Source organism: Gallus gallus, chromosome 4, assembly GCF_016699485.2.
Source record: "Gallus gallus isolate bGalGal1 chromosome 4, bGalGal1.mat.broiler.GRCg7b, whole genome shotgun sequence".
NCBI lineage: Eukaryota > Metazoa > Chordata > Aves > Galliformes > Phasianidae > Gallus > Gallus gallus.
Genome location: NC_052535.1, coordinates 85801966 through 85818864, shown reverse-complemented (window position 1 = coordinate 85818864; position 16899 = coordinate 85801966). Strand labels below are relative to the sequence as shown.

Genomic DNA, 16899 nt, shown 5'->3' with positions numbered 1-16899 from the left:
GATTGCCCTCTGTTTATCTAGGATTACGTTAGGAGCCCAAGACTATCTGAAAACAGCCCATGGCAATCCAGACGGAGCTGTGATTTCGTGAACAGCTTCAGCAGCATCAGATCTGCAAGAAGAGAAACTTGAGCACTTCCAGCAAGTTGTTGGCTGGATGGTAGCCAGTTTGGTCAGTACGAAGTGCTTCAGAATCAACAGAATGGATGTGCAGGAAAGGCAAAATTTAAAGAAAGACAAAAATATTTTACACACACAGGTTTCGGGCATGCAGATTTAAGACAGGTGCATGGCAAGTGCTGCAACTAACAAGTGATGGTTAGAGAATCTGGTTAATTTAAAATAATGTAGTGTATTTACCTTAAGCAAAAAGAAATCAAATGCAACAGGGTCTGGATGAAGTGCCTGTGTAAGGGGAAAATGCAGACAGAAGCTTTTAATGGAACCAGAGCACAGGTTAGTCTCAACAAGTATTTTGCGTTGTTCCCAAAATAGTCACCTTAAGAATGAAATTACCACCACACCTGTTATGACAGCTCTTTATTTCAATGTATATAACACAAAAAGAGGGCTTGCATTTTGACACGAGAATCATGCAAAGCACCTATACACAGAGAACAATATATTGAACGAGTGTCTCTCTCCTGCTACATATGGTAAATTCAGGCAGGAAGACTCGGTTTTCCTTTGCATTCCACTCTATCCTTCTACAAATCAAACAGCTGCGAGAGGTGATAATTAACCTTCATTCCAAACCAAATAATTTGCCACTGAACACTGCCCTAAAATGCTCAAATGTGCTTTTGTAAACTTCATCAAGTGCCCAGTTCTGCTCTCATTATACAAGGATGAAATCCTGAACATCTCCAGCTACTGGAACAGACTTTAATCAGAGGTACTAGATTAATGCAGTTGTAGAACAGAATTTGGCTCAAAGGATGAACATCTCTTCCACACAGAGGCCCCAGAAAGGCCCCTATTAATATCCCAGACACAGGGATGCAGAGACCACAATGTCCCCAGGCTCAGAGATTTGTCATATGCACAGATGATTAACTAGACATCCTGAACTATTAAAAAACAGTGGTATAGAAAAATAAAAGGCATAAAATACTGAACCAAAAAGGTTCCAAATAAGGCATCAGTAGGTCCCAACTGGATGCACTCCCGTTATGTACATCATCCTCCCAGCCAGGGTAGTTAAGGATGATGTGTTAGGATAGTAACATCAATCACTGAGCACTAAGAGCGACCAGGAGGGTTCAAGTTCAGTTCAATAAAAGGAAAAACAAAAAACAACAACAGAATCCAAAAAGTATTCTTTTTTCTTTTTCTTTTTTTTTTGGTAAATATTTCTTAGAAAATAAAATTAAAATGTTAAAGCAATTCGTTTAACTGATTCTTTAAAAAAAGAACAACGTTCTTGTAAAGTAAAAATATATATATATATATCTGGAAATAGAGAATCTTTTTGTTTTGTTTTGTTTTGTTTTTCTACAAAAGACATTCAGTATCATATCAGCGGATTCTGATCAACTCCCCGCCCACCTTCTGTGATAACCGCTGCTCGTTAAGGCATAACGTCAGGTTGGCACCGTTACGACAGCTGAATCAAACTGGCTGAAGGCAAAGCAGAGCGGGCAGAATGCCACCATCAGCGAGGCTGCTTCTCCCGCACACTGACCGAGCCGTCCTCCATGCCAAAGTACACCACCTCCGCCATGTCGATGAACAGCCCCGTCTCCACCACGCCTGGGAACAAGAGTTCATGAGCCAATTAGTGCCAGAGCCAGACCAGTGCTGGAATCTTCTGAGAGGCGTGCGACGTGGGTGACATTTCATCAGCCACACAGGGAGCATCTGGGAAGTGTTTTCCTTGCAGCTGACCCCAGAGGAAACTCTCTCCACAAAGTACGGAACAATCATAGAATCACAGAATCACAGAATGGCCTGGGTTGAAAAGGACCACAATGACCATCCAGTTTCAACCTCCCTGCTATGTGCAGGGTCACCAACCACCAGACCAGGCTGCCCAGAGCCACATCCAGCCTGGCCTTGAATGCCTCCAGGGATGGGGCATCCACAGCCTCCTTGGGCAACCTGTTCCAGTGTGTCACCACCCTTTGTGTGAAAAACTTCCTCCTAATATCCAACCTAAACCTCCCCTATCTCAGTTTAAAACCATTCCCCCTTGTCCTATCACTATCCACCCTTGTAAACAACTGTTCCCCCTCCTGTTAAGACAAAGCAGATCTGATTTGTGGCTCATTCGCCGATGTACTTTTGGTTGAATTTAATTACATAATTATGGGGTGCTCCTAACCTCACAGTGGTCACTGAGTCACAGTCAGATCCTGTAACCACTCAGGCTAGCAGCTTCCAAACCAAGCAGATGGAAGACATGAGCCAGCTGCGTGGGTTTGCACAAAACCTCCAGGCTTTGCTCCCATCCAGCATCAGACTCCTTAGGAAAGATCTGGAAAAAATTCTTCTCTGAAAGAGTGGTGATGCACTGGAATAGCCTGCCCAGGGAAGTCACTGTCCCTGGAGGTGTTCAAGAGCTATAGAGATGTAGCACTGAAGGACGTCATTAGTGGGCATGGTGGGGATGGGTTGGTGGTTGGATTGGATGATCTTAGAGGTCTTTTTCAACATTAATGATTCTATGAATCACACTGAAACTTTCTCTGGGAGAGGGGAGAATATTCTGCTTCTCACATCGATTAAGGCTTTGATACCATAGATATTAGGACTGCAGAAAAGCCTATGAAAAGTTAATCACATTAAGAGGAATTAAGGGCAAGATGGATTTAAAGCGAAAGACCAAGGAAGAGGAAAAAAAAGAAGAGCATCAAAGTGTTGCTCATGCAGTTGGTCTTTCCTTACACAGAGGAAAAAATGGCCTGGGGATGTCATTCCCTCTATTTTGTAGCGCATGAAATCCTCAAACAACTCTAATGCTGGCAGTTCACAGTGATGCACAGCTCTGCAGCCCTCAGAGTCCTTTCAGATGGTGGACTCAGCTTGCCAAGGCCCCCAGAGGCAGAGGCCACCAACGCTCAGAGCCAGCACCAAGTGTGCTGGGCAAGCCCTCATTTCACCAACAACTCCCGCTGCAATCCAGGACCTGTATGTAAGCACTCATATTGGTTGCTTGCACAGCCAAACCCCAAATCCAATTCCTACTCCAAGAAGGCTAAAGAAAAAAAAAGGTAGGACAAGGCTATCTCATGCAAAGTGCACAGAGCCCTGTTACCGCCAGTATATCCGAGCTTTAACAATTCTGCTCTTCCATTTCTGGGTAGGGAAGATGCTCTTTTCCCCTTAGCAGGCTCATTTCTGAGCTCATGGTTAAACCATGGCATGCTGAAACCACCTACAAGCTGTCTCTTTCCCATTCATCCCTCCTGGCTGAGAGATGAAAGAAGAAGCCCATGAAAAGATGCTGTGTTTTGTTTCTGCAGGAACAGCCACTGTTTCTGTTGCGCACAGAAAGAGCTCTAATAAAGCACATTTGTATAGTCATGGACTGCAACTGCATTAGTGTACAGAGCACTGCACCAGGGACAGCCCAGACTAGCAGCACCCACCAGTCTATTTACATCAGACACTGGTTTGTTTAGATCAGCTCTTGCCAAAGGTCTTAACCTGCCATCTACTGTCAGCTGTGAGCAAGTGCCAGGTAATTATTCAGACTGCAAAGACATCAGGACAAGCCAAGGCAGAGGTAACACACCAGCAGTTTGCTCCTAGATCCAGAGAAAAGGAGATGGGTGTGTTTTCAGCAAATCAGCCTTCTAATAAGCATTGAGGGAAGCAGAGCTAACAAAGAGAAGCAGCTTGAAGTAATCAAGGACACTTCACTCAGCCTAAACGCTTGGCTTCTGCCCTGTGTTGTATTCTAATCGTGGTGCTACTTTGTGCAGACATGGAGGTTGGTGCAATAGGATCCCAACCTGTTCCTATGTACTCTGGTAAGACAAAGAGCAGTGAAGCTAATGGTAGCTCTGATGTGCACAGTAGGGGGCAGACAGCTATCTGGGATAAACTGAGAATATATAAGATGCTCTCAAAAGCCAACCAGATTCAAGAGCAGACTTTCACCAAGATATCCAGCCAAGATATCCAGATGGGGCTGAGCAAGCCTTTGTATGTTGCTTTGCTGAAGTATCACCCACCCTCAGGCAGGCCTTGATCCAGAAACAGCTCTGGTCTGGACAGCAGGTCTCATGCTCCTAGCCAAGCTCCCAAGGTCAGGGATTTCTAGTACAGACCAAGCCTCAGGCAGTTTTTGGTCTTTAACATCACAGACATTACCTGGTATCATTTTTATGGCAGTGTTCACTTCGCTCCACTCGTGAACCTTGTCAAACTTCCAGTCCAGGATGAAGTTCCCATTGTCTGTCACCACGGGGCCCTGGGAAGCAAACCTATATGTCAGCACCACAAGCTCCTGTTGTACCAAGCACAGCCTTACACCGGGAGCCATCCCTGCTGCAACAGTGTAGAGAAAGTCATAATTCGAGTAAATAAGGGCACAGTCCACTGCTCTGTACAAACAATAACCCTGTAAGTCAAACCATTGCCCAAGACAGCTCGTTCTTCTGCCTACAGTTCACAGATAATCACACAAAAGCTGGAAAAATTGATAGGATTTCATCACTGGGTTAGAGGATCCTTTTCACAAGAGCAGAACTAGAAGCATATCCTTAACAGGCAACTATATGCAATTGAAGCCAAAACACGACTTCTGCACCCCCGTGATAAGGATGGGCTGCTGCATGCCATAGGGAGGTTTTGGAGCTGAAGGATTGATGGCCTTTGGTGTCTCAGATGTGCCCAGCACTCTCTCAAGCCCCAGAGTTGGGTCCTTTCAACAAAGATGAGACAGCTGGGGCTGAGAACAAGGTGTTTCAGCAACCCTGAGCAAGGTTTGTAACCACACATGCCAGGAAGGACCAGGGCATAAGACCATATCATGACACAGAATCCTCCAAGGACACAGCTCACGCTGGAGCATTGGGATCTGCATTCCCAAAGCAAGGCTGGTCTTGAGTTCATGGAAGACAACTGGCATCCTCAGGTTCCTAAATATAGCTCCTCAACCCCTTGGGCCAGGGGATTAAACATATTAAAAGTGCTCAGCCTTCAGGCGTTAGCTCCAGCTGTAACTGGAGACAGTCCCCTCTTCCTTTGCCACATGACATGTATTGGTCAAGCCCTACTGCTCAAGCCAGGATAGGACACTGTAGACAAAGCAGGTTCAATTTTCAGTCCACTATTATTCTGTGTGGCACGCAGCAGCCTGGGGTCTCCAGGAGCTGCCCACCTAACTCAAGACACTTTGGTAACACAGACTGCCCTCCAGCCTCTAAACATGCTGCAGAGCAACAAGTTGAGTATTTGTGGGTGAGATGGAGGACCCAGCAGGACAGAGTGTGTTTCCACAAAAACAGCAACCTGTGCTCTGAATGGCAGGTTGTTTGTGGCCAAGGAGAGACACAGAGCAGCCCTCTGACACAGAACAGCCACCCCTCTTCTCACTGTTCAGGGCTGCTTGCTCCGGGGGACACAAGCAACCCCAAAATCTAAACACACAGTTCATTGAGTACAATTAAAGGAACCAGATTTAATCAGATGAAAGATCTTCCTCTTGGCCACACTCAGGTGGCTCCGTTGGGCATGGAGGGATCAGGGACACTCACTGCTTTGCTAACAGCCATCCGCAGCTCTGCAGCACCTCCGAAGTTTTTGGTCAGGGCTCTGGTGACAGGGACGTAAGCCATGGGGATGACTTCAATAGGGATTCCCTTCTTCCACTGCTCCCCGAGGTTCTCTGATTTTTTCCTGAGGTTTGAGGAGGGGTCAGTGTCAGATATTACATTGTCACCACCATTAACAATGCATTTATCACATTCTTTCTTGAAGACTGCTCAGGTGTAAGGCCCTGGAGGGCATGGCAATCAGTTTGCATGTGCATTCATGTAGGAAGAACCAGTTTAGTGCACAAAGCTCTGCTCATAAGCCCTGTTTTGACACATTTTGGACAAGCAGGATGAAAGTTTTCAACAGCCCTGCGGCTGCATGCTCAGAAGGGTAAATTTATTCCGTGCTGACAATCACTATGCTCAGAAAAAGCAGAGCAGCCTTTTCCCCACAAGCTCTGCTGACTTCTAAGCAGGCCTGCTGAGATGAAAATTAAGGAAGAAAAAAAAGCCAAATTCAATTGCTGAAGCACTAGGAGTTAAGCTCATTTCCACCTATTCTTGCTCCCCTGACACACTAGGATTGTAGCAGCCTAACACAGGGCCAACCAAATACTTCCACAAAATGAATAGTAATATTTTACCTGTAATCAGCAATAACGATGAAGCATTTTGCATATCCTGCAACTATTTTCTCCTGCGTCAAGCAACCACTGCAAGAGAAGAAAAAAAAAAAACCAACAAAACATTAGCCTGCTCCTCAGTGCAGCTCAGAGGACACCCAGCACCTGTGCCACATGCAGACACACAAACAGCAAGGCTCACCCGCCTCCTTTGATAAGGTTAAGATCAGAATCCACCTCATCCGCTCCATCAATGGCAACATCAAGCTGTAGGAAGACAAGAAACTCAGTGTGAAAACCACACCCGGTTCACTGGAGTTTATGCCAGCCCAACCAGAGATGAGTGTCTGGTCAGCCACCCAAGGAAACCAGCCCCAGCTCAACCACAAGCATGCAAAAATTGAGAAAAGAAACAAAACAAAACCAACTGTTGGCCTGCAAGGCAAGTCTCTTCAGCCTCCAGTCTTCTCAGCTAAGGATCAGCATGACAGCTGGGGTTTCCTGGCAAAAATGCTTGTGACAACACTTCAGCAATGCAACATCCCCTGCCAGCAAGCCTCAGGCTGGAAGAGGAGGTCACCAGCTTAGCACCCTACTTGTCATCTTAAGGGACCATCCAGAGATGAGCACTGCCCTTCTTGGCCACCTCACGGGATCTGCAGTTGGGATTTTAGAGCATCTGTAGCCTCACCTCAAGCACTGTGTGCAGTTTGGGGCACCACAGTATAAGAAGGACATGAACATCAGAGAGCCTCCAAAGCAAGGCTACAAAGGTGGTGAAGGCTCTGGAGGGCAAGAGATGTGAGGAGTACCAGAGGTACCTCGGTTTCTTCAGCCTAAAGAAGGGGAGGCTGAGGGGAGGCCTCAGGACAGCCTACAGCTCCTCACAGGGAGCAGAGGGGCAGCACTGAGCTCTGCTCTCTGGTGACAGTGACACAGCCTGGAAGAATGGTATGGAGCTGCATCAGGAGAGGCTGGGCATTAGGACAAGGTTCATATGGTGGTGGGCATGGAACAGGCTCCCCAGGGCACTGGGCATGACCCCAAGTTGCCAGAGCTAAAGCAGAGTCTGGACAATGCTCTCAGTCGTAGGGTTTGGATTTTGAGTGGTGCTGTGTGGAGTCAGGGCTTGGACCCTGTGGTCCTTGGATATCCCTTCCATCTCAGGATATTTTATGATTCTACAATTCTGTGATTTTTGGTTTGTGGAAAATGGAGGAGCCTGGTTCAGTAGACAGGGACGGACTCCTGCTCCTGCTCTGCACTGGCCTGGGTCCTACAAGTCACCATAAACCAGTCTTTCAGCCAGACCACAGCTTTGAGCAAACTACATTCAGGGAAAAAAGAAACAAAGCCAGTTCTCTCACATTCTGCAGTTTTTATCCTCAGCAAGGACAGATGAGCCTGGAGCTTTATGAAGGACCGGGTTAGAGGGAGGTCAGTAAGGTCTCAATCCTGCAGTCTCACTTACCTCTGGATGTCGGTCCAGGTCACTTAGTGTTAAGCCATTCTGCAGGATCAGCTGACGGGCCTGTGCACCAAGAACACAGCAAACACTATTTACCAGCAGCAGGAAAGGAAATCAGACTTGTCGTGTTGTTCTCCTCGCTGCCGCATGGATGGGGGCTGCAGTGCTGCATCCTGAGCTTGCTGAGAGGCTGCAATCAGCAGCAGAAAGGTATGGCATGGAGGAAATGATGCTTCCAGACCAGAATTTTTTCATCAAAATAATGCTGATTTGAACTGAAATGCTTAGATGCAAAGGGATGGGGCTGCATCCAGGTCTCTCCATACTGAATAGCATGGGGCTATCAGCCTGGTGGGAGACACCTGCATTTAAGCGTGAAGGCAGGTATGGGATTCTCGAGTCCCTCCTGATTTCCTTTGGCTGAAAAATGGGAGCAGGAAAACAAAATATTTACATCACATGGGACTAACAATGAAAGTGTTTTTCATACTGAAAAGAAACAAACAACAGAAAAGCAAAAAATAAAAGCATAACTCACAGAAAAAGTGTGGGACACCTCCTGAAACAGCTCTTTGGTGTGATCTATATTTATTTCAAAGCAGCTGTGAGTTACGCTCCCTCTAGTGGCAACAAAACACAAAGCACCTGGCGTTACGCTCCTTTACGTCCATTCATTGGCTTCTTAAATGGATGTTCAAGCTTACAGAACCTGAAATGAGTTAACTTTTACATCTTACAAATCACTGCCTGAGTTAGACCATGCACGAAAATCTTCTCAAGGCTGAACTTTGGCTATTCAGAGAAACGTGTGTCACAGCCTAGAATTCATCCCAAGCTTCACCTGTTAACAAAGTGCACCAGCTACATGTATTGGCATCCTGGAAACAATTACAAGAAAGCCAGGAGTAGTCCCAGCAACGAGATACAACCCCAATCTTTTACATTACAGTGGCACTCCTTAGCATGCAGTTTTAAAACCCATGGGCTGTGGGCTCTAGATCAGACTATGTACTAGGCTTGCCCTACAAGAGCTCACAAAATAGAAAAGACTGCCATCAGTGGGCTTACATTCACAATATGGTGTTCATGTACAAAGATTTCAGGGATCTGGGAACTGAAAGCATTGAAAAACGCTGTGCTGTACATGCAGGTTAGACCCTGAACAGGCTCAGAGTCAGCAGTGTGGAAACAAGGTGACTCTCTTCAGGCTCTCTGCTTGCAAGGTGATGAGAGCAGACTGGCAGGAATCAAAAGCAGAGCTCCCACAGTAGGGGACAAAGCGGCGGAAACTGCGCAGTGCTGGTCTACCCACAAAGTACCAGGTTAACCTCACTGCCCAGCACTGGGAACCCAATGCAGTCCAAGGCACCACATTAGCTGGCTGGAAGGATGGGTCCTTCTGGGAGCAGATGAGTAACAGGTTGTTGCCAAGACCGGCTTTGCTCCATGCTCTTGGCAGGCATCCAGGTGAAAAGAAGAAACAATGCAAAAGCCAAGGGATGGGTACTTACCCTGACACTAGCTTTAGTGATGGTGATGGAATAACCCAACCTTACAACAGGGAAGGGAGAAGAATAAAAGCCCACTGAAAGCAATTCTTCCTTGCCAGTGACCTCAGGCAGCCATTTACACCTGTACATAGCGAAAATAAGATGCTGTTTTGCTGACTTGGGAATGCTTCACTCCTAATTGGTAGAGGTTGGACTACATGATCTCAGTGGCCTTTTACAACCTTGAAGATTCTATGAGGCCTAAGAGGCTGCACAAGATATGAATCAGGCCCATGCTGGGGGGATTTGTGCTCATGCAGGTGGAAGATCTACCTCTACCCTTTACCACCAACCATGTTGTTTGACTGGTAAGAAATTCTGATGTTACATGAAAACTTCAAGGCAAGGAAGACTCCAGCCCACAGTCAGCATGAGATCTCTATCAATATTTTCTATAAGACCTAACGACCGAACTCTAAGGAGCTTTCCTAGGTTCAAATGGTACATGACATACCCAGGTGGGGATCGCATCCCCAGGTAGGGATCGCTTTAGATTGAAGAGACACTGCCACTGCAGTGTATGTATGAAGCAGAAGTAATGGTAAGTCCTCCAGGGGACAAAGGTACAACCCTACAATCCACACTATGACCAAGAAAAGGATAAATGCCCAATTCACTGACTGGGGCTCTGTCATCTAGCTTTGAAAACCCTGCGGGTGGTCTCTGTCCCGCCAGCTGGTGATGTCACCTCTTCCTGCCCTAAGGGAACAAGGTGCACAGCTGCTTATCAGCAGCACATTTCCACCTCGGGGAAATGTGGCAGAGAGAGCAAAGCCATTTGCCTGAAGGCATGGAAGCAGCTCAAAAGCTTTCTGAGCAACTCTATGTTTTACTACTGAGCCACATTCTCCCTCTCTCCACCATCTTTCTCAACAACCAGGTTGGTAAGAACTGATCTCTGCAAAAGTTGCACTGTGAAGGAAAAATTAAGCTGACGTCTCTTCTGCAGTGTTTTGCAAAACCCAGTTGATGTACTCAGTCAGGCTCGTCTTGAAAACACAAAAGCTGGCACCAAGACTTGTACAGCTTTCAGGGCCTGATATGGAATCAAAGGAGATTTTTGCATTACATGCTTGGTTCACCACTGTCAAAGGAATGACCGTGTATGTGAGCACCTGGACTGGAATAGAAACAAGGAGGAAGGAGCCTACCTGGAAAGACGTAGGGATGCAGACAATTGACAGGTTCTCTTGTTTAACCCTCTCAGCTGTAGGAAGAAAGCAGAAGATTCAGTTTGTTCGCTGCAGAATAAAAATCACACCAGCTTTCTCTTTAAGAAATCTCAGCTCAGAACAGCCCCTCTGAATCACTGCAATTACTTGCTTGGCTTGCAAATAACTCAGTCACGCTCAAAGCACAAACAGGTGCCACCCTGCACAGCTAAGGCTCCCTTTTCACAGAAATGTTTGAACACCCATCTAAACCCAGCCCCTGACACACAGCCATTAACCTTTGTGTCTCCAGCAACAGAGGAAGGGTTGTGCTTTGTCAGCAAAATATCACCTGGGAACTCAGCCCCACTCCCACTCGCGCTCCATTAGACAGGTTTTGCTCTGCTCCTTGTAAACAGAGCTGCAGCAGCTGTCTGAGAGGTTTTCTGGCTTGTTGCCTTGGGGACATCATGTCCACTTCTTATGAAACGTTTAAATATATAGCAGACAAATGACTAATAAAATATTGCACTAAATGGGAAGAAATACTTCCTCTCTCAGGTTAACCTCAAATGACTAAAATCTATTACTAAGATGTAATTACGGCCAAAATGTTATTTTAGCAAATATAATGCTTAGGGATGAGCCAAGAGCCTGAGAGTCAGCAACAGAGCAAAGAGGTGGGCTGTAAACTCCCAGGCAACCCCGCTGCCATGGTTAAAATGCAATACACAGGGCCATGTGCTGTTAGAACTCTAATCTCAGTAGACTCAAAAAGTTGCATTTGTTTAGAGATGGATCAGTGTTGAAGTGGAGAACGGCTGTAACACTGAGCCAAACTCAGACAGCTGAATGGCAGATCTCTAGCCACCTCCCAGACAAATCTGTGCGTGGGGTGGTGTGGGTACAAACAAGCAGGTCCCACCCTGATCCCATGTTTCCTTTGCTCAGTGCTAAGCCCTGCTCTGGGCCAGCTCTGCCCAAAGAGCTGGGGTTACGCAGGCAGGGCACTCTGAGCTCTGCTTCTAAACAGGAGCCCCAAGACTGAAAAGAAACTTTAGACTTCAATACCCTCTGTAATGAGGCTTGATGATAATTATCTTCACATCCGCTTTGCAAAATAGCATTTCCCTCTCTTGAATATTTTGCAAAGAGGCTGAAATATTCTGAATGACATCTTGAGCTAACTAGCCCCTCAGGGCCAGCAGATCAACCTAGCTGTAGGGTATAAAAAAGGTGCAGCAAGATTTCAACCCTTGTTCTGTTTACGCCTCAGCAGGACCCTCAGTGTGAATATCATGGATGTAAGCAAGCAGCATGAGCTGCATACAAATGTATTAACAGAAGCAGAGCAGCTGCATGGCCCAAAGCCACAAAGCAAGTCAAGACATGGCAGAGTTGGAACGAAACGGGAGGTTTTTAGCTCCAGTTTGCAGTGGGTGCCAGTAAAGTTCATTCCCTGGCCCTCCCGGGAGAGCAGGTGGCAAAGCTCAGCCCTGCCAAGCAAAATCAAGGAAACCATTCCCTGCTCAGGTCTCCATGTGCAATCAATTTAAAGCACGAACCTTCAGCTTCAAGGACAAAGCAGTGGGTGAATACCCCTAAAGCATGAGCTCCCAGTCCTGATTATTTAGGGTTGGTTTTCAATTAGCTGAGGGCAGCTGGACAAGAGGACTTCCTGCAGCAGGGGAGCATCCTACCTAATCGATGCACTGCGTGGACAATCGTAGAACCACTTCCGATGCCAAGAACTTGGTTGTTCTGCAAATCAAAGAGAGACGGAGGAGAGCTGTTAACAGGGCCTCTTCTCCTTTTCCCAACAGACTCTGTATTCTGGATACATGCAAGGGGACAAAGTGTATTAGCATGCTTTAGACACGGAAAGGAACTCTCTCCAGAATGGCAGGGCTGCTGTTTGCTCTAGGAGGGGGTGGCTGTGAGATTTTAAGCAACTCACCCCGTTCTTAAAGGACACGTGGTCACGAAGCACCACTGTGCTCTGGTTCTTGAGGCGTTCAATGCACGCTCACTGCTGGTTACTGGCAGCCTCAGCACCAGTACATCAGAGTTTGAATTCCAACTAATCCTTGAGGGACTGTGATGAGGTCAGTAAAAGCAAGCAAGGCTTTTCCTCCCCCACAAAAACCCAGTGCAGAGGAAGCAGTCTGAGAACCACTTCCACAACTTCCACATCACTATGCTTGCACAGGAACTGGCAGCTCAGTCTCTGAGTGCTGCTAGCCAGCAGCAACTTTGAAACAAGCCCCAGCCCTGGCACGGGACAAGCCTTTTCCTTTTGAAAGCAGGCGATAGGAAACCATCAGTTCTGCAGCACAGTGGCAGGCAACACAGCACTCCATCTGGAGTGCTCCTGCTGGAAAGCCAGGAGCTCCACACAACCCACAGAGGAAAAAGCTGAAACAACCTCAAGATAACATCTCCCAAAGAAGCCACACAGTAATAGTGCCGGGCTGCTGCCAACAGTATTGTTATTAACAGTACGGATGCAAAGAGGAGAGCAGCGGTTACTAGAGGATAATGAACACCATCCGCTAGAAGCGTGTAACTGGCTGCAAGAGAGTCCAGTGACACTTGAAAGATGGGCGAGCCTGGCAGTGTGTGCTGGAGAGGATCACAGCTCAGCCCTGGGCTTTCTCTGCTTCTGGTCTGGCTTACAGATCACTGTGGCTTCATCCACAACACAGACATGCTTCCAAAGCATGCCACAGGCTGAGGTTGCATGGATTTATTACTTCCCAAGAGGATGCTCTATAAAAGTCTGCAGTTATTATCCTCTCAACTTCCCATCCAGCCAGAGTTACCTGCTGCCTCTTATACACTCATTTTCAGTGTAATTGCCCCTTCTTTGGATGGGATCCAAAGCTGAAATTGACTTAAGGAGGCACAACATCACTACAGAGACTTCAGATGCTCAATTTCAACCCAGCTGGAGTTGCAGGCACAGAGCTGCTGAGTGTCACTTCTCGGATGTTAAGCAGCTTAGGAACTATCCTCCATGTGCAACAAGTTGTGGACAATGCCACAGCTACAGCATTTTGATCAACTGAAATGTTAATGGGACGTGAGCCTGCCTGGAAAGGTGGGGCTCAAGGCATTGCAGTCCCCCAGGATTAATGATTTCCCTTCCTTCTGCACATTGAAAGCTTAGAAAAAACATAACAGTTCTCAGAAACCCAGCACACAACAGCTCCAGCCCTTCCTAACCACCGTGACTCTGCAAAAGGGGAAAGCAACAGGTCACAGCCATATGCTTGCAACACTGCCAGCAACACTACTACAGGAGAAACCCTACAGCACCCGTGTTTCTGAGTTTCACCTGCTGGAGCCAAGCACAACAGCTGCAAGGGAAGAGGAGCAAGGCTTGTTTTGGCCATGTAGGAGGCAGTTTGGACTCCTTGCCCTCAACTCCAAGGGCTGGGACAGCTTCTTGAGTGCCTTAAAGGGACAGTGAGAGCCTCATTTTCCTCTTAGGGATCTTCAGTCCACTGTGGTACTTATGCCTACCTTTAATTAAATTAAAAAAAGAAAAAGAGACAAAAAGCTCTCCTCTGTGAATCCCCCCAGTTCCTCACAAGTTCTGCCATGGGCTTCCCAAGGAGCTGCTCTTTGGGATGGGTGCGAGCACGGATAACAACCCTAACGCCAGAGTCGAGCAGGAGAGACTTGTCCTACACAACTAAGCTTGAACACAGCAGCATCTTCCACATGGAGCCTGCAGCTGTGTTTCTGAAGTCAGCATTTCTGAAGATTACACGGCTCCTTCTGCTAACAGTGATAGCAACGGCCATGCACAAAGCTGTTGTAAAAAGCAGCTGCACCCTTCTGATAGAAGCCAAAGAGGAAACAGATCTACTGCAATAGCTGAGAGTATCCAGCTGTTCAGTGGGGACTCCAAACTTGCTTCTCCGCCATTGCTTCATACCAACTCACACAGCAAATATTGTAATGCTACTCCCACTGCTGCCTATTTTACTGAATCGTTGACCAAACCCTCAACTTTAATCAGTTGGGATGCAGACAGAAACATCACTATAAGTTTGCTTAACCACAGAACAGCGCAAAAGCCCAGACTTAGGAGTTGCATTTTGCTGCAAAACCCGAAGTGTACAACTCCAAGGTTTGCTTTCAGCCAGGAGCTGATCCCATCACCCAGACAGCTTTGGAGGAGGAAGAAAAGGCTGTAAAATAAGTGAAATATTTATGGGACAGCATGGAGCTTAATGGGTCTGGGTTTTTTTCCCCTCAATGCTCACATCGGGTTCCTTGGCAGAGCCTTGATGCCCTTTCATCACTGCTCTTGCAACACAGCTTGCACAGCAAACATTCTGATAAGCCACCACTCAGCTTTAACCATTGACCATCCAAGCGCTCACCATCAGCCTGCACAGCTGGTGTCCCACCAGCACGGAGGGAATGATTACAGCCCAGCAGAGGACTGGGAGCACCCCTGGTCAGGGCTCAGAGCACCCTAAGGTTTGGGACAGTCGCTTTAGCCCGAGCTTTTCCCCGAGTTCCAGCTCAGAGCGGTGGGCACGGGGAAAGTTAGGAGGCACGAGACCTGGCTCCTAACTCGGGCTGCCCCACGGCGAAGCAGGGAGGGCAGGGGATGAGAAGCCCCGGGTGCCTCACCTGGACGTGCTTGTCCACCGCCGCGCAGGCTGCCAGCCTCTTGGCCTCCTCAGCCATGGTACCGCCGGGCCGCCCGCGGCTGAAGGCTCTCCGCCCGCCGGCCCTGGCCCTGGCCCTGCCCCTCCCCGGCGGCCGGGCAGCCAGGGGCGTGCTGCGGAGCGGGCCGAGCCGGACGGGGAGCCGCATGCCGCCGCGGCCCGCCCCCGGGGGGCTCTCCCGTGCGGGCTGCAGGCCTGGGCCGAGCCGGCTCCCTTTCTTACTCCTCCTCCTCGCCGTCCTCCTCCTCCTCCTTCGGGAGGCTGGGACTTGTAGTGCGGCAAGCTGCGGACTACAGCTCCCACAATGCATGACTGAACGCGGCACGGCACGGCAACGCGTCTGTACCGCGGTTTGCCACTGAGGATGGAGGGTTGGGGTTCTCCTGTAGGGCGCACGGAAGTGTTTCCCCTGAGCCCCCAGCGCCACAAGGACCTGGAGACGTAGGAGAGGATCCAGAGGAAGACGTGGGAATGTGCAGAGGATGGAGTGCCTCTGCTGTGGAGACAGGCTGGGAGTGTTCAGCCTGAAGGAGAGAAAGCGCTGGTGAGACTTCAGTGTGGCCTTCCAGTACCTAAAGGGTACTCCCTACAGGAGAGATGGGGAGATGTTGGAAGGGACCTTGAAGGCCATCGAGTCCAACCCCCCTGCAGTGAACACAAACATCCACAGCTCCATCAGGTGCTCAGAGCCCTGTCCAGCCTGACCTTGAGTGTCTCCAGGGATGTGCACCCACCACCTCTCCGGGCAACCTGTACCAGTGCCTCGCCACCCTTATCATAAAAAAAGAACTTATGCAGGTGCCAAGCAGAACTCACAAGACAGCATAAAACCTGATGGAAGTCTTCTTTCAGGGACCAGGCACAGGCATCTCGGTAAAAAAAAACCTCTATGCTGCAATTGCACTGAGGCTGATGGGAGTTGCAGGTACAAGGTCAGAGCACAATGAGCAGAGAACGATCCCTGTTTGATTTGCACAACAGAAAAGCTGCTGTTGACTTAAAAAAAAAAAAAATCTATGCATGACTGACTTGTTTTGTTGCCAACCTCTCCAATTCTGCTGTGATTTTTAAAGGCTGGAAACGTTTCCTTTTGTTTTCCCTGGGCAGGCACACCAGTCTTTGAACAATGGGGTGTTCTTTCAACAAAGGCTCTATTATCATTACCCAGGCTTATCTGTGTGAGTTAAGGCCTTACCTTTCTGTACAGAGCAGGTGACTTGCTATTAAGGGCATGTGACTGGTGGTTTGGAGATTTCTGTTAGCTGGCAACGAACTTTCCTGGTCATTTTATCCCAGTAGCTTGCAGATCCAGTGAGCACGAGACAATCTTTCCCAGAATATTTAACATATGGTGTGCTGAGAATTGCTTATGCACAAAAAAAAAAAAGAGAGCACAAGACCTTTGAGAAATGGATTTCCCTTGAGTGACAACCAGCTCTATCTGCAAATGGCTCAAAATCATTTTGTACAAGCCCGTGTTTGTCCCTTGTCAAAGCCTCTCTGGGAGCCACACTCATCTCTGCTTCAGCACAGAGGCAGATGCTTGAACCTGCTTTGTTTGAACAGACGTTTTCCTTGTCCAACAGGATGTTAACCTTAGCAAAATGCCACACTGAAGAGCAGAGAAGCATGGACTCCCAGGCTGTACGATTCCGAGTGCTAAATCCTGCCTCTGAGGCTGAAATTACATGTTAGGAAATTACACAGTAGCTGA

At 47.9% G+C, this 16899-nt stretch overlaps 1 protein-coding gene across 5 annotated transcripts; it reads right to left on the bottom strand.

The window, feature by feature from the left end:
• Positions 1-526: 526 nt before the first annotated feature.
• Positions 527-15412, bottom strand: RPIA (ribose 5-phosphate isomerase A). Of its 5 annotated transcripts, none has more exons than NR_173989.1 (11): positions 15148-15412; positions 12198-12258; positions 10498-10553; positions 9308-9428; positions 8335-8505; positions 7800-7859; positions 6531-6595; positions 6350-6418; positions 5706-5847; positions 4318-4417; positions 527-1752 (listed from the first exon to the last, which is right to left on the bottom strand). NR_173989.1 is itself a non-coding variant. In NM_001031170.2 (9 exons), the coding sequence occupies exons 1-9, from the start codon at positions 15331-15333 to the stop codon at positions 1655-1657; spliced, it is 837 nt and encodes a 278-aa protein (NP_001026341.2). In that variant the 5' UTR covers positions 15334-15412; the 3' UTR covers positions 527-1654. The 5 variants fall into 5 exon arrangements, 1 of the variants encoding a protein (NP_001026341.2); NR_173986.1 differs by having other exon boundaries at positions 7800-8216; positions 8335-8495; NR_173988.1 differs by lacking the exons at positions 8335-8505; positions 9308-9428 and having other exon boundaries at positions 7800-7986.
• Positions 15413-16899: the final 1487 nt, after the last annotated feature.